The sequence below is a fragment of the Papio anubis genome, chromosome X (assembly GCF_008728515.1).
Source record: "Papio anubis isolate 15944 chromosome X, Panubis1.0, whole genome shotgun sequence".
NCBI classification, from domain to species: domain Eukaryota; kingdom Metazoa; phylum Chordata; class Mammalia; order Primates; family Cercopithecidae; genus Papio; species Papio anubis.
The window spans coordinates 71,659,017-71,683,535 of record NC_044996.1 but is presented as its reverse complement, the minus strand read 5'-3'; the positions used below and the strand labels follow the sequence as shown (position 1 = coordinate 71,683,535).

The 24,519-nt window shown below is 34.7% G+C and overlaps 1 protein-coding gene across 4 annotated transcripts in view; it reads right to left on the bottom strand.

Annotated features, from left to right (window-relative positions):
* The window catches only part of BRWD3 (bromodomain and WD repeat domain containing 3), a 136,124-nt gene that overhangs the window by 52,838 nt on the left and 58,767 nt on the right, over positions 1–24,519 (bottom strand). For all 4 annotated transcript variants that reach the window (XR_004180854.1, XM_003917932.3, XM_031660963.1 and 1 more), the window contains exons 7-16: positions 20,192–20,352; positions 18,648–18,869; positions 12,376–12,476; positions 11,803–11,873; positions 10,479–10,579; positions 9,804–9,844; positions 6,312–6,416; positions 5,121–5,274; positions 1,996–2,130; positions 843–971 (exon numbers count right to left, since the gene is read on the bottom strand). Coding sequence is in view for 3 of the 4 variants with exons in the window: in XM_003917932.3 (XP_003917981.1) it covers positions 843–971; positions 1,996–2,130; positions 5,121–5,274; positions 6,312–6,416; positions 9,804–9,844; positions 10,479–10,579; positions 11,803–11,873; positions 12,376–12,476; positions 18,648–18,869; positions 20,192–20,352 (1,220 nt within the window). In the remaining variant the exon portion in view is untranslated. The remainder of the gene's footprint in view (positions 1–842; positions 972–1,995; positions 2,131–5,120; positions 5,275–6,311; positions 6,417–9,803; positions 9,845–10,478; positions 10,580–11,802; positions 11,874–12,375; positions 12,477–18,647; positions 18,870–20,191; positions 20,353–24,519) is intronic.

Below are 24,519 nucleotides of genomic sequence, written 5' to 3'. Positions count from 1 at the left end.
TCCTTTGTTGCCCTATATTCTCCCTTTAGGTAGAATAGAATTGAATTACCTAGATGGTAATTCTCTTTTCTCCACAAAATCCTATAATCTGTATTAATTTTTAGACATATCATATTTCTTCTATTATGATAAGAAGAACTAAAGCAACAACCCAGTAGATACAGTTGGGCATTTGTATTTAAGTTGTAAAAATTACACAAACCTATATAATTATGTTTTTCTTGCTTATTTTTATTCAAATGAAGACAGATGCAGTATAATATATATGATAAAACAGGTAAATATCAATCACATCAAAGACACTCAAACCTGATATTAATACAATTATTGAGCTGACCTCAATGATTGAGTTCTCTTCCAACTCTACAATTCTATAAACTTTCTCAAATTCACAGCTAACAAAACATAAAGAACCAATTAAGTTAGCTCCCAAAGTATTTTAACAGGATCAATAATAAGTAAAATAGCCACCTAAGAAATAAACATATTCAGTCGCCAGCAGTCTATTCCCAATTCATGAGAAGTAGAAGATGTGATGTATTAGAATTACTCTCCTATTATACCTGGAAGGCAGTAGAGAATATGTTCAAAGCAAAAGGATTTCCTAAGGAATTTTTATGTCTTCATCACCCTGTAATTTATCTCAATCGTGATCTGCACAGCCAAACATAATGTTCTGGCAGTGCAGATCACAATTGAGAACCTTTACTAAGAAAGACAACTTTCTTTTATTTTATATCTACTGACACATAACAGCCCTTATTAACTGGAGGACTTTAAACAAAATTTGTGAATGACACAATCCTAAATTATACTCTACAGCAAAATTAAAATATGCTAACCTTTTCATAGTATTTACTGCATCCAAAACCAAAAAGCAGCAAATGCCCATGAGAATCTGTGCAGGCAAAATGGTTTCCATCCGGTGAAAATTTACAATCAAACACCGCACCATGGCCTTGGCCTTCAATCTGAAATTCAGAGGAGTCTCAAGTCATCTTAAGAGTAATTTTCAAATAATAGATAGGTGACAACTTTTCCTTGCTAATACCATGGACTCTGTGATGCACAAACATTCCAAAGTACTCTCTGGCTTCTGTAGCCAGAACCCTACTGAGACAGTAAATCCCTGAAAGAAATTAGGGAGAGGCAAATTGCAATGGATAAAATCAATCATTGCTAGCAATGACATACCTCATGAAATACTAAATGAGTGACTGTGAAGATTAAAATAGAACTAAATGCAACCAAAATGACAAAGGCACTACCTCAGCAAAGTCAAGATACTATCTTCACATCTTAAGTTATAATGCAATGAAGCCTTAAAATAACCATCCTAAAATTAAAGCACACAATCAATTTTACTAATAAAAGACAGAGGATCTGTCTTTGCTTTGGGTCTATATAAAGCATATAAAAGTAAACTCAAAGGCCAACCAACAATTTAGAAATGTTTAGTCAGAATTATTCTTAAGAGGATATGAGTATTCCCATCACCATAGAAGGGTGTTCTGAGAGGAGAGATAGCTCACCAGATTTTTCCATGGCTTGTATGAGACATATCTTAAGAGCATCCATATCTCCAAGTCCATGTTTGCCAAACAACTTTCTGATTACTAAATCATATGAGGTTTACCAGGGGCAGACACAAGTATTACAGTCACTGTTATAATTCATAAATGAGAATTACATTTTAAACATCAATCTTTTTTTGATTTTGGTTAGGTGTTAACTCCAAAGCTTAATACATTTGAGTATCTGTAGTTTAGGGCTGGGGAACAGAATTTGGAAAATGCTAACACCTAAGAAAATGCTAACATCTTGAAAGGCTCAACTGGCCTTATTCTCAGTTCTTGAGTTATTCTCTGAATTATTTAACCAATTTAAACACAAATGACAAGAGGTTCCTTTGTACTACTAGGTATACTTTAATTAACCAAGTTATTATATAAGAGAAGTTGGTTTTAATGTGAACTAGACACAGGTGTCTCTTACCATGTTAAAGTAATTCCGAATTTTGGTCCCCCGGTCAAGGTCCCAAATAAAAATGTTCCCATCATGACCTGCTGAAAGTATAATCCTTTGATCAAATGGATGGGCTTCCAGAACGAATACTTCGTCATCATGTCCCTATAATAAAAATCAGTATTAAAAATGAAAAGCAACACAAAATGTCTTGTTCATTTGGTAAAAAGGTCTTCAGTGTGCTATCAGTCTGGTTCAAATGGATTTATGCAGAATAATAAACAGCATTTACTACGTGGATACTATATGAACAATATACCTCAGTGAGATTTCCTTATAAACTGCTGATTTTATCAAGTATTCAATAAACAGAAGATCCAGAAATGTTTTTAAAATATAGTCTAAACAATACAGCTCATTAACCAAGGCTCTGAAGTGGAATTTAGGACTGGGCTATTTAAAAGGCCACAGAATATATGACAAACAGAATCTTTCAATAACACCCAATTCTGACACAATGATCAATACAATTCAGCACTCTATTCTCTATTACTGGTATTCAAATTGTATTTTAGTAGGCCTCATGATACATTCAAAGGATAAAGCACAGTGGTTCTGCTCTACATCTACTTTACATTTGGGAGTTCCATTTAAGATGTTATCTAGAAAATACATTTTCTGTAAAAAGAAGTAAGTTTGAAAACCAATGCTTTATGTTATATGTTTATACAACATATAACATGTTTACATATGTTATATGTTTATATAACATATAACAAGTTTACATATGTTATATGTTTATATGCCTCGTAAAGGAAAAGTTTACAAGCATCTGCTTTAAGATCATTGTTCATTTTCTTTGGACTTAACTCCTGACTAGAGAGTATATGTTTAAGAACAGGCTCCAAGCCTTAGAAAAGCATAGAGAACATTCCGAAGTTGCACTTATCTTAGGAACACACTATCACATTATACATCAGTAGCGTCTAAAAAATGATCATATCCTGCAAATCTCAAAAATGCATTTTGTCCCAAATCATGCTATTAAAAAAAGTAGAATAACAGAGTATCCTACCATATTATGATTATGGACAAAAATACAGCTTACTGAAAGAAAATATAACTTTAGACTGGCTCAAAACGTAGTGATAAGATTAGTAGGAAAAATCCCCTTATGATAAATACCATCACAACTCAAAGTTTACCAAAATTCTTCCCAGTGACTACAGAAAAAGTTATTTCTTTGCTATAACAAAATCTCTTGCTAAAAGAATCAATTTGATATAGCCAATATTTTCTCAGGTTCGTACCCAGTAAAAAATAAAGTTAGTTTGCTAAACTCTAATGATAATGACATGACTACTTCAATGTACATTAGGGGGAAAAAAAAGAACTTTGAAGCTGGGGATTTTCCTTTTTTTGGGTCACATGCCTTAGGAGAGGACATAGTTACTAGATCATGGGGAACAAGATCTAGTCAAAATAAGTAATGTCTTAAAATTTATCAATTTATCATCTTAAAATGCCATATTTGTATTCGGTAAGCACACTTTTATTTCCACCACCCCCACACAAATCTAAATTATCATCCTGGCTCATTCTGGCTACTATCAGACTCCTATAATCTACCTGCAGTCACTCTCAACTCATTCCAATCTATTCCCTCTTCTGTGACCAGAATTAAAAGGTATTTTTCAAAAGCAAAACCCTTAATGATTTTCTATTGGTCTTACAATAGATCCTACAAAATCCTAGTCTGGCCCCTGTCCACTTTTCCCATTGTATCTGGGGAGACTCTGTTTCTGCTCTCTGTGATATAGCTAAATTGGCTTTCTTTCAGCTCCTATCTACCTCAGGACCTTTGCACACGCCATTCCCTCTTTCTAGAAACACGCCCCAGTCTCCTCACATATTTGATTTACCAAATATTTACTGATACCCTACCATGTAGAGGCAGTAAATAAATAAGAAAACATAACAATAAAATATCAAGATAGTGATGAACCTAGTAAAAGTAAAGCAAGGTGACATAATAAGACAAAGACGAGGAGGCTATCTTGGATTGTTTGATCAGGGAAGGCCTAATCAAGGAGTTGGTTGACACTTAAGTTGAGATTTGGGTAATTCTTACTTATCTTTCAAAACTTAACCCAAACTATACTTCCTCAGGAAGTTTTCTCTAAGCCTCCCATATCAAATTTGGTTACCCTGTTAGAAGTTTGCATTCTATGTCTCATTTTTCTTTCTTAGCACTTATCTGATCAAAAGTATTTATCATAATAGGCTATAAGCTCTGGCATGACAAGACTCTGTCTAATTTACCATTTATATCTAACACCTAATCCACTTTTGGCACACAGCTGATGCTCAAACAGCATTTGCAAAATAGAAGAACTTTACATCCCTCTGATACATAAACACCATGATATACTACAAAGACAACTGAGTTGAGTCGGAAGAATTGGTTTCTAGTCTGAACCTTATCACTTACTCATGAGTGATCGCATGGCAAGCATTTGGCATTCTCTCCTTAAAATGCTTATGAATTGATAGTTGAAACAGACAAAATAAGGTTTTTAAATTAAACTTAATCTGAAGTCAACCAGTATTATGATAAACTGAAAAACATCAACACCACCCATGTGATTTCTGCCATTAATCCTTTCAACTTTTTACATCGCAAATACTGTAGCCTCTTACAATGACAAATATACACTTTCTGAAAGAGGAAAAAATACCTTTCTTTTCCTACTTCTTCCTCTTACCCCTATTCCTTGCATAAACTAATCACTAAAGGTAGACTATGTAGGATATCTTTACCAAAGTAAGGTACGCTCTACCCCTATAATGGTAACAATGAAAAAATGCCAACCCCTGGTAAAAACAAAATAACTTATATGTTCTCATTGTATACAATAACACAGTAGATGAGTAACTACTAGACTTAGAAAAGATCTTGAAAAGATTTCATACTTGCTTTTAGCAGGTATAGTGCATGTCATCCCTATTTTACAGCTATGTCAAAAGAGGCCTCTCAGAAAATCATTTTTCCAAGGGCTAGTATAGTATATCACAGAAAGGAAACTTAAATTTCCTGTGTCTTAAAATAATGTGCTATTTGACCATTTTAATTACTCTAAAAATAAAATACTTACAGATAATGTATGAAGAAGCTGTCCTGTGATAGAATTCCACACTTTCAAAAGAAAATTATTCACTGCAGTAATAACTGTGGTATCATAGCGATCCCAGGCCACCATAGTCACCTTAAGTTTAGTGATCTTGTCTTCTCCAGATGGCAAATTATTGCTAAACAAAACAATTTGCAGTATTCATATCTTATGAATTTTGGACAAAGGTGCATGTTAAGTAGCAAATTATGACATAATTTCTCCAGGAGTACACAACTGTTTAGATTAAAAAATCCTAAACTATACTGTTAAGTATTCATGAAAGAAAAAAGTAAATGTATCTGCATAGGGCAATACCAGTTAGCTTAATTCAGGAAGAAAAAAAGACCCTAAAATGACAAAAATTTGGTAAATAGTTCCTTGAGAACCAAAAATTATGAAACTACTAAGAAATCTATAAATACCTTGAAAAATAAAATTCATGCTTATGTTGGTTATCAGAAAATAGGAAAACATAATGGCCAATTTATTCTCTTAAATATGAATTTTTTTAGAAAACCCATAGGTCTTATAAAAAGCAGTAGAAAATTTAGTACCATTTTTATGTAATTAAATATGACATTATCAATAGGTAGCTATGATAAAAAAGTCATTTTTATACTGCAGCTAATGGAAAGACAGTTGATTTCAGGGCCATACCCTAAAGAAGCTGTAGTGTCCCAAAGAAGTAATTATGTATCTTCCAATCAACAGTGAAGATGACAAAACTGAATGCTGATTAAGTGTAAATATATTACTGAGTAGGAATGCTAACAATATAAAATATTATAAAAGTATCCTTAGAAAATTAAAGAAAAAGTTAAACATATGATGACATTTAACAGGGACAACTCTCAAGGTAGAAAGTAATATAGATATATTTTTTAATGACCTATAAAAATCTAAGGCAGAGAATGGCTCTATAGGCATCAGTAGAACACAGAGATCTTTGAGTCACAACAGACCAGAATATCAAATAAATCAGCAATATTCCTGTCATCCAGTCTGTCAATCAACAGTAAAGATGATTTGCTTAGAGGCTGTACAGATGCAAACTTCATGTCTACAATTAACTTCAAACTATTTACTAATGTAAAAAGATATTTTATATTCATTATTAAACTCAATGTAAAATATATCATGAGAACCACATAAACATCTAACATATATTCTTACCCAGTCATTTTAGTAGCCATGTCGAGCACTATACTCTTCCATTCTTGTTGCTGATACTGCCAAATTCTTGCGGTTCCATCTCGACTTCCACTAACAAATCTTAAACTAGACAGAGTTAAAATAACTTTATTAATTTTCTCAAAATGTAAATCACTTTTTTTGATAATATAAGTAACACATTAACCCTCACACACTACTGAGGGGAATGTAAAATGGTACAGTCACTTTGGAAAACAGCTTGGCAGTTCTTCAAAATGTTAAACATAGTCATCATATGACCCGGAAATTCTACTCCCAGGTATATATCCAAGAGTAATGAAAACATAAGTCCACATAAAAATGTGTACATGAATATTCATGGCAGCATTATTCATAATAAGTCAAAAAGTGGAAACAACCCAAATGTCCATCAATGGGATAAATGGATAAACGAAATGTAGTGTATTCATACAATGAAATATTATTCAGCAAAAAAAAAAAAAAAAAGAAAGAAAGAATGATAGACACAGTAACATAGATGGATCTTGAATAGGCAAACCTATAAAGACAAAAAGTAGATTAATGGTTACCCAGAGCTGGGAGTGAAGGGATAGGAGAATTGGAGGTTGACAGCTAAAGGGTATGAGCTTCTTTCAGGGCCAATGAAAATGTTCTAAAATTGACTGTGGTGATGGTTGCACAACCCTATGAATATACTAAAAACCAATGAATTTTATGTTATTTAAATTATATTTCAATAAAGATGTCATTTAAAAAGAATACATATTCACTCATACTTCTGTCACTGTCAACACTTCGGTTTCTATTTTCAGAATTTATAAAATACAGACATATACACTTCAATAGTTTCTACCACAAAAAATTGAACTGAACTATATATGTTTTTCCCTAGCTTAACTGTATTTTGTTGATCTATTTCTATGTTTCCAAGTACAAAACTATCACTTTTAGTAAGTGTTCAACTATATGAATGTACCAAAATTTATTTAATTAATCCCTTAATGATCAACTGTTGTTTCCAATCTTCACCATTATAAATAATGCTGTGATGAACATCTCTATATAATCTTTGTACAACCTCATACATATATTTGCTGAGTCAGAGTAGGTGTATTTTTAAAGCTTTTGATACATACTGCCAAATTGTTTCCCTGAAAAGTTTTTTTAATAATTTACAATCTCATCACAAGTTGTAGAAGTGTCCATTTTCCCAAAACCCTTGGCAATATTGGGATTATCATTTTTCATTATCTTGTCATTCTGAAAGAAAAAAAAGTGACTGTTATTTTAATTTATATTTCTTTGATTATTAGTAAAATTGGACATCTCCTCATGTGTTTATTGGTCACACGAATAATTAAGACCACAACAATGTAATTTTTCCTTAATAGAAAAAGACAGGGAGTTAAAAATTTAGGTTCTTCTAGCATGAAAGAATAGTAGCTATACTAATGTTCAAGCATCTAACTCAGTATAATGCAATCAAGTCAACCTTAAAATTTATTTGGTGGTTTTTTCATTCCTAATATAGACATCACTCTTTGTAGACCATCATTATTTACTCTCAAATTTGACAAAAATGAACAACTCCATCAGTGTAATTATTTGCAGTCAAAAGTTATTTAAAAATAGAACATGATCATCCTATAAAGTCCTTATAGGCCGGGCGCGGTGGCTCACGCCTGTAATCCCAGCACTTTGCGGGGCCGAGGCGGGCGGATCACGAGGTCAGGAGATCAAGACCATCCTGGCTAACGTCTCTACTAAAAATACAAAAATATTAGCCAGGCACGGTGGCATGGTACTGTAGTCCCAACTACTCGGGAGGCTGAGGCAGGAGAATGGCATGAACCCAGGAGACGGAGCTTGCAGTGAGCCGAGATCGTGCCACTGCACTCCAGCCTGGGTGACAGAGTGAGACTCCGCCTCAAAAAAAAAAAAAGTCCTTATAGACATACAAGTTGAGCTAGTCGAATCCAAAATTCTAAAATCTGAAAGTGTTTGAGTGTCAACATGACACCAGATGTCAAAAAGTCCACACCTGGCCTCTTGTGATGGGTCACCAAATAGTCAAAACTTTGTTTCATGCACAAAATTATGTAAAATATTGTATAAAATTACTTTCAGGCTACGTGTGTAAGGTATACATGAAACATAAATGAATTGTGTTTAGACTTGGGTTCCATTTCCCAGCATCTCATTATAATATGCAAATATTCCAAAATCTGAAAAAATATCCACTTCTGGTACCAAGTATTTTGGATATGAAATAACCCGTACTGGAAACAAATTAATGCTAGGTGCTTAAAATTTTAAATCTATTATGCTAGGTAAACTTTTAGGCTAGAGCCTTTTTGGCTGTCATCTTTTTGGGATTAGACACTTTAGAGAGTGCAAGGATATCTGCATATAATTTCTGACTTTAGGGATATAGGGATAATGAGTGATACAGATATTCAGAGAAAGTCAAGACAATTAAACGCTGGAACATTCAGGAAAGGTTTCAGGTAAGGCATGAACCGTAAAAGGAAGATAAGACCTAGTTAAGAAGAGGGGGAAAAAAAGAAAGGAGAGGGACATGAGAGGAAAAGAGAAAGACAGAAAGTAGGAGAGAAAGAGAAAGAGGTTAGGGGAAAGTAGGAAATGGCGTTTCTTCGTAGAGATGATATGAGGAAAAGTATAAGCAAAGGAATGGATGAGATGTGAACAGGAGCAGGGTATATCAATTAGGCCGGATCCAAGGATTCATATGGAGAACAGTAGAAAAGAATGTAGATCTAAGTCATTTGGTAAAGAGCTCTGAATGCCAGGCTAAGACATTTGAATTCTACTCCATAGACAGAGAAGAGGAAACACTAAAGATTTCTGTAAAGAACAATGTTGGCTGGTCACAGTGGCTCATGCCAGCACTTCGGGAGGCCGAGGCGGGCAGATGATAAGGTCAGGAAATCAAGACCATCCTGGCTAATACGGTGAAACCCCGTCTCTACTAAAAATACAAAAAATTAGCGAGGTGTGGTGGCATGCACCTGTAATCCCAGTTATTCGGGAGACTGAGGCAGGAGAATCACTTGAACCCAGGAGATGGAGGTTGCAGTGAGCCGAGATCACACCACTGCACTCCAGCCTAGGCAACAGAGCGAGACTCCGTCTCAAAAAAAAAAAAAAAAAAAAAGAACAAGGTTACACTGGCAGAGATGGACAGGTCACAGGTCAAATAATGAAATGCTTGAATAACGTGGGTGCTAAAAGAAATAGAGCAAAATAAACAAAAAAGAAAGCACTCAGAAAGGAAGACCTGATAGGCTATGGTTACGACTTGGATGAGATTGTGGAAGTGATGGCTAAGGATGTCATCAAAGACAAACAAGGGCTTTGAACCTAAATGACTGGACAGAAATAAGGTATCTATCATAGAAGTAGCTGCATCTGAGGGAATGGTAGTAACATATATCAAACATCTGTTTACACAAATATGTATTACATAATTACCTGTCTCCATTGTTACAGAACTGAACAGCAACAACTTTATCCTAAGACATAAAACAGATTTTTGGTTAAAATGGACTTATTTGTAAAATGAATTAAGTGCTCTTTCTCTCAAATTCATAGGTAAAAACATCATGAAGTAGATTTTTTTCTTTTTAATTTCAATGAGGCCCAAAACAATGTACTAACTAATGAGGACTGCTTATTGGCAGTAATAGGAAACAAACCAGACACAGGGAAACCTTATAAACCATATCTCAAGAGACAAATACTTCTGAATAGATATTAGTTTATTACGTTCTCCATAATAAGACAGCACACTAATGTAAGATAACACCTTAAAATAGTTAATTTAATAGTAGTTGCATTAGATTTTCCACGTAATTTTATTAATTTTTGAAAATAATCATTTCCTGTTTCCCACATCATTCATCTAATTATTTTCCAATGGAATCATCTGACAGTCTATAAGTACCATAGTTTAGAGACTGCTATTTAAAATCTTTTAGAATAATTAACTCCTACTTTTACTAGTATGTATAGTACTGATGACAAGAGTAAAGCGTAAGCCAAACTTTGTGATTTGTATATATTACTATGGTACATATCAGAAAAGAAATGAAATAAACTTTCCAAGGATATTCAAAAATAAAGCAACTGTTTCTGATTTTCTCTTACCGTATGTGACTCTAATTCAGCAATTTTCTCAGGAACCTCAGAACCCAAATAATATATTCTAATCACATGGTCAGTACTACCAGTTGTAATGAACATACCGCCTAGAAGATTAAAAAACAAAACAAAACATAGTACCAAGGAACCCTAAAAACCATCTCATTACTTCCTTAGTTGTATGCTACACCTTGCATTAGTAAAAAGGCTTCAAGAAACACAAGGTTGTCTTCTAATTATTGGAGACATACTAGTGATTCAGAGAAAATGTAAAACTATATCATTCATCCAACAAAATCTACAAACTATATATACACTGAATACAGGCCTATGATCATAAACATTAAAGAAGACATCCTTGAGGAATTCATTTCTTTATTTAGAAATGTAATGTTCCAAAATTATTTATAAGACAATTTATCGGCCGGGCACGGTGGCTCAAGCCTGTAATCCCAGCACTTTGGGAGGCCGAGACGGGCAGATCACGAGGTCAGGAGATCGAGACCATCCTGGCTAACACAGTGAAACCCCGTCTCTACTAAAAAAATACAAAAAACTAGGTGGGCGCCTGTAGTCTCAGCTACTCGGGAGGCTGAGGCAGCGTAAACCCGGGAGGCGGAGCTTGCAGTGAGCTATGATCCGGCCACTGCACTCCAGCCCGGGCGACAGAGCGAGTCTCCGTCTCAAAAAAAAAAAAAAAGACAATTTATCTACAATTCTCTTTACCGTGGCCATAGTGGTTGAGTGTAAAAAGTCAACTGCTTTTGGGATGATGAAAAAGTTCTAGAGATGGATGGTGTGACAGATGCAGAACAATGTGAATATACTTAAAGTTACAAACTCTACACTTAAAAATGACTAAAATGATAAAATTTTAAGTTCTGTATATTTCACCACAATCAAAAAAAGGAGAAAAAAAAGGTTAACTAATGTAGGATTCTTAGCAGTAGAAAAAGCACTGTAAAAGTGTTTTCAATATGGAGCAACAGTACATGTTTTTTTGTAACTCAGGGCAGAATTTTTGTGTTGATTGTGGGGGAAGTAAATTTTTTTGTTAGTGGATATTTAGAGTAGGGGGTCTGTTTTTACCAAGCAAAATCACCATTATATAAAAATGTATTAAATTATGAATAAGGAAAAAAAAAAATCAACCTTACACATTACTTAGAGTCCAAAAGAGTTTATCTATCATAACACATGGTTCAGATTTTTGATATCCTTCAATTAACACTCAAATGTGTATCTTTTTATTCATAAATCACATAATCTGTTTTTACAACTGGATCGTTTAATATTCCAGATGCTCAAAACATTCTAGTTTTACACATACCAGAACTGAAAGATGAACAAGATATCTGGACTCCAGGTCTGGATCTCTCAGTAAATTTCACTGGGCGATCTCTAAAGAGGAAAAATAAGGTATTTTTATGTTTCATCATGTTTAGCTAATGGGCCAGAATGTTAGCACACTACTGGATACTGATCGATTTAGCATCAATACTACAGAAAAAACAAAAGGAATGTGGTCAATAAGTACTATTCCCATCAATTAGGTTAAAAATGCATTTAACCTTGCAAACATCATTTATGATATCAGTATTACTACAGTTTTATTAACCATATTACTTACTACTACCATTATGAGATTTCTTACCAAAGTAAGAAATGAAACAAATAAAATTCTACCAGAATTTTCTATATAAATTGTCTCTTCAACATTAATATCAAAAAAAATTTATCCTAAAATCTCTTAATCTATTGAAGTAGGTATGGATATGTATACACAAATACACATACACATATATAAATATATATACATATATCTAAATACATGGACTATTTAGAATCAAGGCAATAGATAAAAATTAACATGCTCAATTTTTCACAAAATTTCTAAACTTACCTAAACTTCATTGTTTTGACATGCCATTGCCAGAAACAGATTGTTCCATCAGCACCAGTAGAAGTGAGGTATCTGTTTGTGCCTTTAGTTGATGGACAAAACTTAAAAAAAACAAAAAAAAATATGATTCAAATAAAAAGTTTTCATGTTCAGCCTAACATCAAACACAGAGTATTTTTAAATTGTAATCATTTAACAAATATAATTTCAATAAATTCAGTTAAAAATTTTTGTCAAGGGACTATTTTACTTTCCTAGATTAATAAATACCTTATAAAAATTTAAAAATATCAAAAAACTATAGAAAAAGTAACTGAACTTTGGATAAAATGTTTTAGTTATAAAAAAATTACTTTTAAATTATTTAATATTACACTTTAAGATTTTTTAATCACTTTCAGTGGAGAATAAACTCACAAGCGCATTACTATTTAAAACTTTACAAATGTGCTATATATACACTTATAGAAACAACTGTGGAATTTTTATAGTTCAGATGGACAGAGGATTAGAAGTAAATCTAAAAACACTTGGGAAGTTAATATCCAAGTATTTGGTTTTATTATTTTTTCACTTTAAAATCCAGTTTCATTCAATGAAGTATATAATTTTGTCCTTTTTAGATGTAAGCCATTTGTTTCCATAAATAATGTAAAATAGGTCAAATCATTATTCATATCATATCATTGTGGAAAAATGGAGATCAAGTTAAAAAAAAAAAACTTAAGTTGTCAATATAGAGGACTACTAATATGTCAGAAGGATGAAGGCCTTTATCATGTGGGCTTCTCAGGCTCTTACTCTCAGTATTTTACATATCCTCAGAAAAGAATCACAGAAAAGGAAAAAGAACAACTGAGCTCCTGATGTCTGGGACACAGGAAAAAGCTGAAAATTGGACAAGAGTTTCCTACATGTCAGTGAGTTTTTAAAATCCCAAATGAAGATAATTAAACATTTCCACTGAGATGATGACTAAGGATTAAGATGTATAGGGTTTGAATACATTTTGAATGCAAATCAAAAGAAAATTATCATTATAGATATTAGAAGTAATTTACTTAGCTTCTTTGTTTGGAAGCACAGAACTTCTAAAGACAACAGAGATGAATTCAAACAAAAATTACTCATTAATATTATCCATTAATAACTGATGTGCAGTAAAGAAACCAGGACTCATGCCTATATAGTCCTCTGTTGGTATCATTGAGATGCTTCCAGGACCTCCCATGGATACTAAAATCAGCAGATGCTCAAGTCTCTGATATAAAATGGTATGGTATTTGCAGATAACATATGTACATCCTCCTGTATACTTCAAATCATCTCTAGATTACTGATAATACCTAATACAATATAAATGTTGTAGTGATTTGTTGTTATACTATATTATTTAAGGGATAATGGCAAGAAAAAAATCTGTACATGTTCAGTAGGAAGATTAATTTTTTTCAAATGACTTTTGTTCCTCAGCTGGTTGAAGCCACAGATGCAGAATCTACGGATACAAAGGGTTAACTATATTTTCATTTCTGAGATTGAGAAATTTGCATTAAAAAGCTTAATCTGGCTGGGCGCAGTGGCTCACACCTGTAATCTCAGCACTTTGGGAGGCCGAGGCAGGCAGATCACCTGAGGTCAGGAGTTTGAGACCAGACTGGCTGATATGGCAAAACCCCGTCTCTATTAAAAATAAAAAATTTGTTTGAGTTCTTTGTAGGTTCTGGATATTAGCCCTTTGTCAGATGAGTAGATTGCAAAAATTGTCTCCCATTCTGTAGGTTGCCTGTTCACTCTGATGGTAGTTTCTTTTGCTGTGCAGAAGCTCTTTAGTTTAATTAGATCCCATTTGTCAATTTTGGCTTTTGTTGCCATTGCTTTTGGTGTTTTAGACATGAAGTCCTTGACCATGCCTATGGCATTTATGCAGCCAACAGACACATGAAAAAATGCTCATCATCACTAGTCATCAGAGGAATGCTAATCAAAACCACAATGAGATACCATCTCACACCGGTTAGATTGGCAATCATTAAAAAGTCAGGAAACAACAGGTGCTGGAGAGGATGTAGAGAAATAGGAACACTTTTACACTGTTGGTGGGACTGTAAACTAGTTCAACCATTGTGGAAGAGAGTGTGACAATTCCTCAAGGATCTAGAACTAGAAATATCATTTGACCCAGCCATCCCATTACTGGGTATGTATCCAAAGGGTTATAAATCATGCTGCTATAAAGACACATGCACACATGTTTACTGCAGCACTATTCAAAAGAGCAGAGACTTGGAACGAACCCAAATGTTCAACAACGACAGATTGGATTAAGAAAATGTGGCACATATACACCACGGAATACTATGCAGCCATAAAAAAGGATGAGTTCATGTCCTTTGTAGGGACATGGATGCAGCTGGAAACCATCATTCTCAGCAAACTATCACAAGAACAAAAAACCAAACACAGCATGTTCTCACTCATAGGTGGGAATTGAACAATGAGAACACCTGGACACAGGAAGGGGAACATCACACACTGGGGCCTGTTGTGGGGTGGGGGGATGGGAGAGGGATAGCATTAGGAGATATACATAATGTAAATGACGAGTTAATGGGTGCAGCACGCCAACATGTCACATGTATACATATGTAACAAACCTGCACGTTGTGAACATGTACCCTAGAACATAAAGTATAATAAAAAATAAAATAAAATAATTAGCTGGGCATGGTGGCACATGCTTGTAATCCCAGCTACTCAGGAGGCTGAGGCATGAGAATCGCTTGAAGCCAGAAGGCGGAGGTTGCAGTGAGCCGAGATCATACCACCGCACTCCAGCCTGGGTCACACAGCAAGACTCTGTCTCAACAACAACAACAAAAGCTTACTCTAAAATCTACAGCAGTAATCCACAAATACAGCCAACACACCAAATTCAGCTTGCTGCCTGTTTCTGTAAATATAGCGTTATTGGAACACAGTCACCTTACACTGTCTATGGCTGCTTTTGCACTATGGGAACAGAGCCGAGCAGTTGTGACAGAGACTGTATGACATGCAAAGCCTAAATATTTACTATCTGGCCTGTATATTTGCTGATCTTAGATTTACAGGAATTAGACAATTAAATATGAAATAGTATAATTTTATAAAGTGAAGAAACATTGAAACCTTTATCTCCATTGCATTAAAATTGCTTCATCAATCACAAAGGGGGATCTGGCCCATTAATGTGCCTTAATAGAATTGTTTTAAATGAGAAACCATGTTACGGATTGTTTAATATAACATTTATTTTTGTATTCCTGACAAATTAATAATACCTACTGTAGAAAATTTAGGAAATGTGGAAAAACAGAAAAAAAGTAACATGTAATTCTGCCATTCAGTGGTAACCACTATTAGCATCATACCATTCTAACTAAATTTTGTTAAAAAAATACAAAACGTGGGAGTATAATATATCACTGATGTTAATAAAGACAGTCAATACACAAATAATAAAGAACATATAAAGAATACCAAAAGATGACTATTACTACAGAGAAAAATGAAACAGAAGGGAAGATACAGAGTTGCTGTGCACACAGTGGAGGGGGCTAGGGGGTGGTGGTTTACAATTTTAATCAGAGCAATAAGGTGGTCAGAGGTCTCCCTGAGAAGGTGACATGTGCACAAAGCACATACAAACTGAGAAAACAAACTATGTGAATATCCAGGGAAGACCACTCCAGAGACAGGAAACAGTAAAAGCCAAAGCAGCCATGTACACCTAGAATGTTCAAGAAAAGCAAAGTGGCCAGCAGTTAAGCACAGTGAAAAAGGCAAACATGCAATAGATGAGACTGAAGAGCACCAGGGAGGCTGAGAATACACAGCATTGTGGAGACTTCAGTTTTAACTCTGAGATTGGAAGCTACTGATGGTCCTGAGCACCAGTGACATGATTTAACTGCCATTTTAAAATAACTTTGTCTGTTAAACTGAGAGACTAAACTGGGGCAGGGGAAAGGGAATGGAAGGGGCAGGAGAAAGGGAATGGAAGATGCAGGCAGATCGGTTAGAAGTCTATTTCAATAATCTAGACTACAGATGATAGTGCCTTAAAACAGGATAGCAATAATAGAGGTCATGAGAATTTGCCAGATTCTAGATACAGTTTGATGGTAGAACCAACATGACTTGCTGACAAGTTTTAGATACAAAGTACAAGAGAAAGATAAAAGGGATGACTACTCTGAGCAGTTGAAAGCAGGGTATTGCCATTTGTTTGGATAAAAAGGCTTGGGGAGATATGAGGAAGAAAAATTAATTCAATTTTGAATATAGGCCGGGCGCGGTGGCTCAAGCCTGTAATCCCAGCACTTTGGGAGGCCGAGGCGGGTGGATCACGAGGTCAGGAGATCGAGACCATCCTGGCTAACATGGTGAAACCCCGTCTCTATAAAAATACAAAAAATTAGCCAGGCGTGGTGGCGGGCGCCTGTAGTCCCAGCTACTTAGGAGGCTGAGGCAGGAGAATGGCGTGAACCCGGGAGGCCGAGCTTGCAGTGAGCCGAGATCGCACCACTACACTCCAGCCTGGGCGACAGAGCGAGACTCCATCTCAAAAAAAAAAAAAAAAAAGAGAAAACAAACTAGCAAATGAAACTATGAAAAAAAACAACAGTATCATAAATATTTTTCATTATTACTAAATAATCTGCAGAGGACACATGTCAAGACCTCCTATGGATGCCTGAAACCTTGAATAGTACCAAGCCCTGTTTTTTCCTGTGCCTACATACCTATGATAAGCTTAATTTATAAATTGGGCACAGTAGGAAATTAACAAATAATACCTTATAATATTGCTACAAAATTATAACAATACACTGTAATAAAAGTTATATGAATGTGGTCTCTTTCCCAAAGTATGTCATTGCACTGCATTCACCTATTTTCAAACTATGGCTGACGGTGGGTAATTGAAACCTTGGAAAGCCAAACTGCAGATAAGGGGGACTACTATAATAAAATGATTTTTTTCAGCAGCATATGACAGTATGTCCAAATTCCAGAAATAATCAGTCAGATATGATAGTGAGATCACAAGTAACTGATAATCTCCCAAATCAAAATCCATGAAATAATTTCAAATAATCAAAATTTTGACATGAACTTTTTCAAATTCAACATACACTGAACCCAATTCTTGCTAGCTCCCCATAAAAAGATGACATATTATTTAAATAACACCAAAAAATGGCATACTTATGATTTCCTAAAGAATAAACAAAAGTAAATGGGAGTAATTATCTCCTCCAAAAGTGGTCTCTTTCTCCAAAGTGTACAATTTTTAAGATTCCTCTGTTTTCCTCTCAATACAAAGAAGAGGACAAAAGTTCAGTTTCATTAGTTTTATTAAATAAAAAATATTTTAAATCATCCATGACTTTCACTACCAACATCTGGTAAAACCAGTATGTGGACAAGTATTAAAAGCAGCCAACATATTCTACATTAAAAATCAAATTGAGGCTGAGTGCAGTGGCTCATGCGCCTGTAATCCCAGCAGTTTGGGAAGCCAAAGCCAGAGGAATTGCGCTTGAGTCCAGGAGTTTAAGACCAGCCTGGGCAACATGGCGAACCCCCGTCTCTACAAAAAATACAAAATTTAGCCAGATGTGGTGGCACATGCCAGTAGTCCCAGCTACTCAGGAGGTGGAGGTGGGAAGATCACTTGAACCTAGGAGGTGGAGGTTGCAGTGAGCTGAGATCCCGCCACTGCACTCCAGCATGGGTGACAACAAAACAAAATAAAACACATCAAATTGAAATTTAAAAAAAATCACTGAAACTAAGAATAAAAATTCCTCTCATATTAACCTAAAAACAGACACACACATACTAAATCTGACTGGCAAACATCTTGCATTAAATATTAATACAAGGTATGCCAATATTCAAGTTAGAACCCGTTTATATTCTAACAGGGAAGAGTGTGCTCTTAAGGCATTTACAGGTTTTCTCCCTCCTTAACAAATACAAATAAGATATCTCACTCTATTTATAGGACTCTTTAAATCATCTTTGTACTTATTTTTTTAAAAAGAGAATTATATGAAAAAGGAACTTAAAAAAATACCTTGCTGCAGGGTAGGAGCAAAGTCCAGAAGAGAGCATTTTTCTCTTGCTATTAGTTGGGCTATTATCTATACAATGTAACATGAAATCAGAGAATTCTCACCTTTATTACATATGTTTGAGGTAAATTTTATCACTTTTCTTACCTGTATGGAAGTAATAGAAGCTGAATGGCCCTGAAGGACTGCAACGGGTGCACAAGTTCGAAGACACCATACTCTTACTACCTTATCACAGCTGCCTGCGGCAATAAGAGTGTTTTCATAGTTAACAGCCATGTCAGAAATTTCAGCAGAGTGTCCACGAAGTGTAGCAAGAAGACGTCCATCATCTGTAGCCCAAATTTTTACTAAACAGTCATCTGAACCCTATAGTAACAAAAGGACAATAGATTTATAATGAAGCAGAAATTCACCACAATCCCCCCACCCAAAAAACAGCCAAAAAGAAGATTTTATTAAATTACTTCTAAGTCTTTACTCTTTAGTCTCCTCTCTACATATAATAGGGATCCAGTAGCAAGTATAAATGATGTCCAAATGACAGCAATAACAAAGCATTTTCCAAAGTGACGATGGCATTTATGAAGAACTTTTCAAAATTACCACCAATCCTGACAACTCAAGATATTTTAAACTCACTTTTTAGTGATTTGGCATTAAGCATTTTTACCATCATTTCTTTCTTTAGACCTGACAGCCTTTTTTCTAAATTCTTTAAATATTTTTTCCACAAATTATTCAGAATTTAACCTAAAGTCTACATGCATTTCTCAGTAAACATGAGGCTAGCAGTTAATGATTATTTCTGGTAAAAATATATTAAACTTCCTTTTGAGAATTTCAGAAGAGTGAACTGTAAAGAGCAATTTTACTCTACTACGGTAGAAAAGTTACTTAACAATTATCTGTTTATTAAAATATAGCATTCATCATCCTCATCATGATCACTAACATCCAAGTACTTATGTGATGCATTTAGAGTCATTAAGTAATTAATGGAAGAGTCCAAAATAAACTCTAAGGTGTAATAACTTCCCGAATAACTTCCGCTTCATTTGTTGTAGCATACAAATATAAAAATAAAATTATGCTATTACCCACACTTCTATGTTAATACTAAAGCAATGAGACTAAGCTTTTTTTTTTGGAAATACTGGTGTACTACAATTTTGTACTCAAAAGCATACAGTATTATCTGCTTAATAAAAGTTCAGCTTAAAAAATAAACAGTACTAAAACGAAGAAAAAGATATAAAAAATAGCTATAAGCTTCATTACGGTGTAGTTCAACTATCTAATCAAAAAAATGTCATGAAATCATTATTTAGGCAAAACTGGCAGCAATTACACTAAGTGACACACGGAAGTGCATTTTAATAAATGTTTGTTAAAATTGAATGAAATGAAATAGAGTACACTTGTTTCACATAAATTAACCACTTCTAGAATATAAGGTCTTCTGAAGATTTAACTTTGTTAAATTAAACTTCCAAGAAGATAGTAAACATTTTCGTTCACTCGTTTACTTATACAAAATGAGAAAAAATTTTCAATTTCCACTCATCTTTTTCTGCACCCATATATCCAAAAAAGGTGAACTGCTTACAAATCGCAATGCCATGCCATGCAGTCTGGCTTCAATTGTTGTAATTCTATATATGTTACCATATTATAAATTTTAAACTCACTGTAAAAATTCTTCTCCCACTTCGGTCAAATGCTACACAGTAGACAGATGACAAGTGCCCCAGAATTCTCTTATGCATCTTAATGTGCTGGTAAGCAGATGAAGGGAAAATATGACCGAAGCGACTACATCCGGTTAATTGCCTGGCAGAGGTGATATTCACTGAAAAAAATAAGAAATTAACTTAAAACTTAAAAGTGAAACTGATTTCATGAAATTAAGTCATAAATATTAAGATGAGACAAAACAGAGTACATATATTATAGCAATTCTGCCCTGTGAGAAGTCTAAATTCCCTTACATAGTTCAGGATTTTATGAACTCCAGTTTACTACAAGAAAGCACCAAGAATACTCTTCCATTAAATCCCAAAGGTCTGATATTCTGCTTGGCTTACTGTGGTTTCTCAAGCACATTCTCACTTTGCTTTTCTTGGTATGCTATAGTCAAAGAGACTGTCATTTTAAATACATAGGTAAATTTTTCTATAACATGAAGAAATTTTAGAATAAAACTGTACTTGGTTAAGTATATTCCTCTAAAAAATTATACAGGAATTTCATAAATTCTTGTCCTACCTCCTCACACCTATCCACCACATGTATGACTGCCCCTAAAAATTCAAGAGTAATACAAGTAAAAAAAAAACTATACAGTGAAAAGATAAGGAATCTATGATGTTACAAAGATTTTATGTTGCAAACAACCTAGGTTTTTCTATGGGTTCTTTCCTTTTGGTTTCTGAATTTAGAGGCTCTCCCTCTAGTTAACACTGAACTTTAAAGGCTTCATCTCCTATGAAGTCATTTTAGGTCCTGTCTCATTTCTTTTTTCTTGTTCGCTTTGCCTTGTTCTCCATTTTCTTAAAAAATGACATAATATATCGTAAGTCTACATAATTCTTCTCCAATTACCAGGTGGATTCTGCTCATATCTAAAAAACAAATCTTGATCTCTATGCAAAACTTTACAGCCACCCACTTGCCCTGTGAACACCTTCATCTTCCCTTATACACTAAAAATGCTTAATACCCCACACAATATATTTTAATCAAAACATAGACTCCCTATAACTTCAAAGGTCACCTTGAGGCAAAGTGACATTTTACCACACTGCATAAATAATACAGTACAAAATGAAAATAGCTTCATGTTCAAGCAGGGCAAGATTAAAGCAAGAACTGAGTTCTAGCTAGATTAGTATGATTAGAACCATGCCACAATCAAAAATATTAAATCTTTCAACATCTCACAATTTTAAGAGCAATGAAGTCTTTCTTTCAGGCAAAGGCAGATCCACTGGCCATTTTAACTGACAAAATGACAAAAAATGAATAATGAATAGCAAAATCAGTGACATGTTGAATATAAACAATTAGAACACATAAGAGACCTGAGTAGTTATGTAATACTGCAAGATGCTGAGTAAATAATGGGAGGAACTGCATAAGCATCAGTATCAGGCAAGAGGATTTCTTTTTGGCAGGTGTTACCATCTCAATCACAAGAAAATCTCATGACTCCAAGATAGGAAGGGCTGGTACCCTAATTTGGGACTTCAGAAAACTTCCTTCTCCAATGAAACATTTCTTACTGCTCTGAGTTCCTTAAAACAATTAACCATTACTTCTGCTTGGCTTTTGTCTCTTCATACTTTGCAGGTAGATGCAGTGGAGACAGGTTATGGCAGGGCTTCTCAACCTTGAAACTATTGATACTCTCTGTTGAATGATTCTTTGCTATGGGGACTTTCCATTGTAGAGTGTTTTGCAGCATCTCTCACCTGTCCCCACTAGATGCTAGCAGGATCCCCCCAACACTAAGTTATGACAAAAATATCTCCAGATGTTGTCTAGGGTAAGAAACTGCCCCAGATTAAAATCACTGCTTGCAGTATAAAAGCAAAAAACATCATTACCAATAGAAGGAAAAAAGAAAAAAAACAAACAGAAAAGCAGTTCTGAGAAGGGGAGCTGCAGGAGATAGAAAGCAAATTGGATGCCTTTCCATTTATTTGAATCTTCAATTTCTTTCATCAATGTTTTATAGTTTTCACTATACAGCTCTTTCGCCTATACTTAAATTTACTCCAAAGTACTTTCTTAGATCCTATCATAAATGGAATTATTTCCTTGATTTCTTTGGATACTTCATTGTTAGAGTATAGAAACAATGCAGATTTTCAAGTTAATTTTGTAATCTGCAACATTACTCAATTTGTATATCAGTTCTAAGAGGGTTCTTTTGGTGGATTTTTAGGGTTTTCTACATATAAGATCATGTCATCAGAAAACAGAAAATTTCACTCCTTCTTTTACTATATGGATACATTTTGTTTCTTTCATTTTCTGGCCTAATTGCACAGGCTCAGACTTCCTATACTACATTGACTATAAGTGGTGAGAATGGGCATCTTCTTATTAGAGACGGGGTTTCAACATGTTAGTCACACTGGTCTAGAACTCCTGACCTCAGATAATTCACCCACCTCAGCCTCCCAAAGTGCTGGTATTACAGGCATGAGTCGCTTGCCCAGCTGAGATACATTCCTTCTATACCTCTTATGTTGAGAGATTTTATCATGAATTTTGTCAAATACTGTTTCTGCATCTATTAAAATGATCATGCAGGTTTTGCCCTTCCTCTTGTTAATATTGTGCACCACATTTACTGAATTACATATCCTGAGCCAATCTTGCATCCCAGGGATGAATCCCACTTGATCACAGTGATTGACCTTTTTGATGTGCTGTTGAATTCAGTTTGCTAGTATTTTGTTAAGGACTTGTGCGTTGTTTTTTTTTTTTTTTTTTTTTTTTTAGATCAAGTCTCGCTCATTCACTCAGGCTGTAGTGCAGTAGCACAATCTTGGCTCACTGCAACCTCCGCCTCCTGGGTTCAAGTGATTCTCCTGCCGCCGCCTCCCAAGTGGCTAGGATTACAGGGATGCATCACCATGTTGGCCAGACTGGTCTCAAACTCCTGACCTCAAGTGATCTGCCCACCTCGGCCTCCCAAAGTGCTGGGACTACAGGCATGAGCCATTGCACCCAGCCTTTTGCATCTACGCTCAAAAGGCATATTGGCCTTTAGTTTTCCTGTAGTATCCTTGTCTGAATTTGGTATCAGGGTAATGCTGATCTCATAAAATGAATTTGAAAGTATTCTCTCCTCTTCAATTTTTTGGAAGAGTTTGAAAAACACTGGTGTAAGTTCTGCTTTAAATGTTTGGTAGAATTCAACAGAAAAGCCATTTGGTCCTAAGCTTTTGATGGAAGACTTTTTACTACCAATTCAATCTCATTATTTGTTATTGGTCTGTTCAGTTTCCACTTTCATCTCTGATTCTGAGTCTTTTGTTTTTTTCTTAAGTCTACCTAAAAATTTGTCAATATTGTTTATCTTCTCAAAAAAACAACTTTAAGATTTGTTAATCTTTTCTGTTGTTTTTCAAGTCTCTATCTTGTCTATTTCTGCTCCGATCTTCCTTATTCCTTCCTTCTGCTAAGGTTGGGCATACTTTGTTTATCTTTTTCTAGTTCCTTGAGGTTCAATGTCAATATTTTCTATCTTTTTTAATGTTTACTGCTATAAACTTACCTCTCAGGACTGTTTTTGCTGCATCCCATAAGTTTTGGTATGTTGTGTTTCCATTTTCATTTGCCTCAATTTCCCTTTTAATTTATTCTTCGACTCATGGTTTTCAAAAGTAGGTTGCTTAATTTGCATACATCTGTGAGCCTTCCAAGATTCCTCCTGTTATTTTTAGTCTCATGCCATTGTGATTAGAAAAGATGCTTAATATGATTTCAATCTCCTTAAATTTGTTAAGACTTGCTTTGTGTCCTAAAATATGATCTATCCTGGAGAATATTCCACATGTACTTGAGCTGAGATGTTCTATAAATGTCTATTAGGTCCAATTAGTCTGAAATATGGTTTAAGTACAATGTTTCCTTATTGATTTTCTGTCTACATAATCTGTCCAATGTTGAAAGTGAGGTAGTGAAGTCTCCTGTTATTGTACTGGAGTTGTAGTGTCTCTGTCTCTCTCTCTCTCTCTCTCTCTCTCTCTCTCTCTCTCTCTCTCTCCATCCCTCCCTCCCTCCCTTCAGTTTTTATCATATATGCCTTGTATATTTAGGTGTTCCGATGCTCCAATGTTGGGTGCATATATATTTACAACTGCCAAACTTCTTGATGAACTAACATCTCTATCATTACATGTGACGTTTTTTGTCACTATTCACTTTTTCGAGTCTCTTATATCTGATATAAACAAAACTACTCCTGTTCTCTTTTGGATTCCATTTGTAAGGAATATGTCTT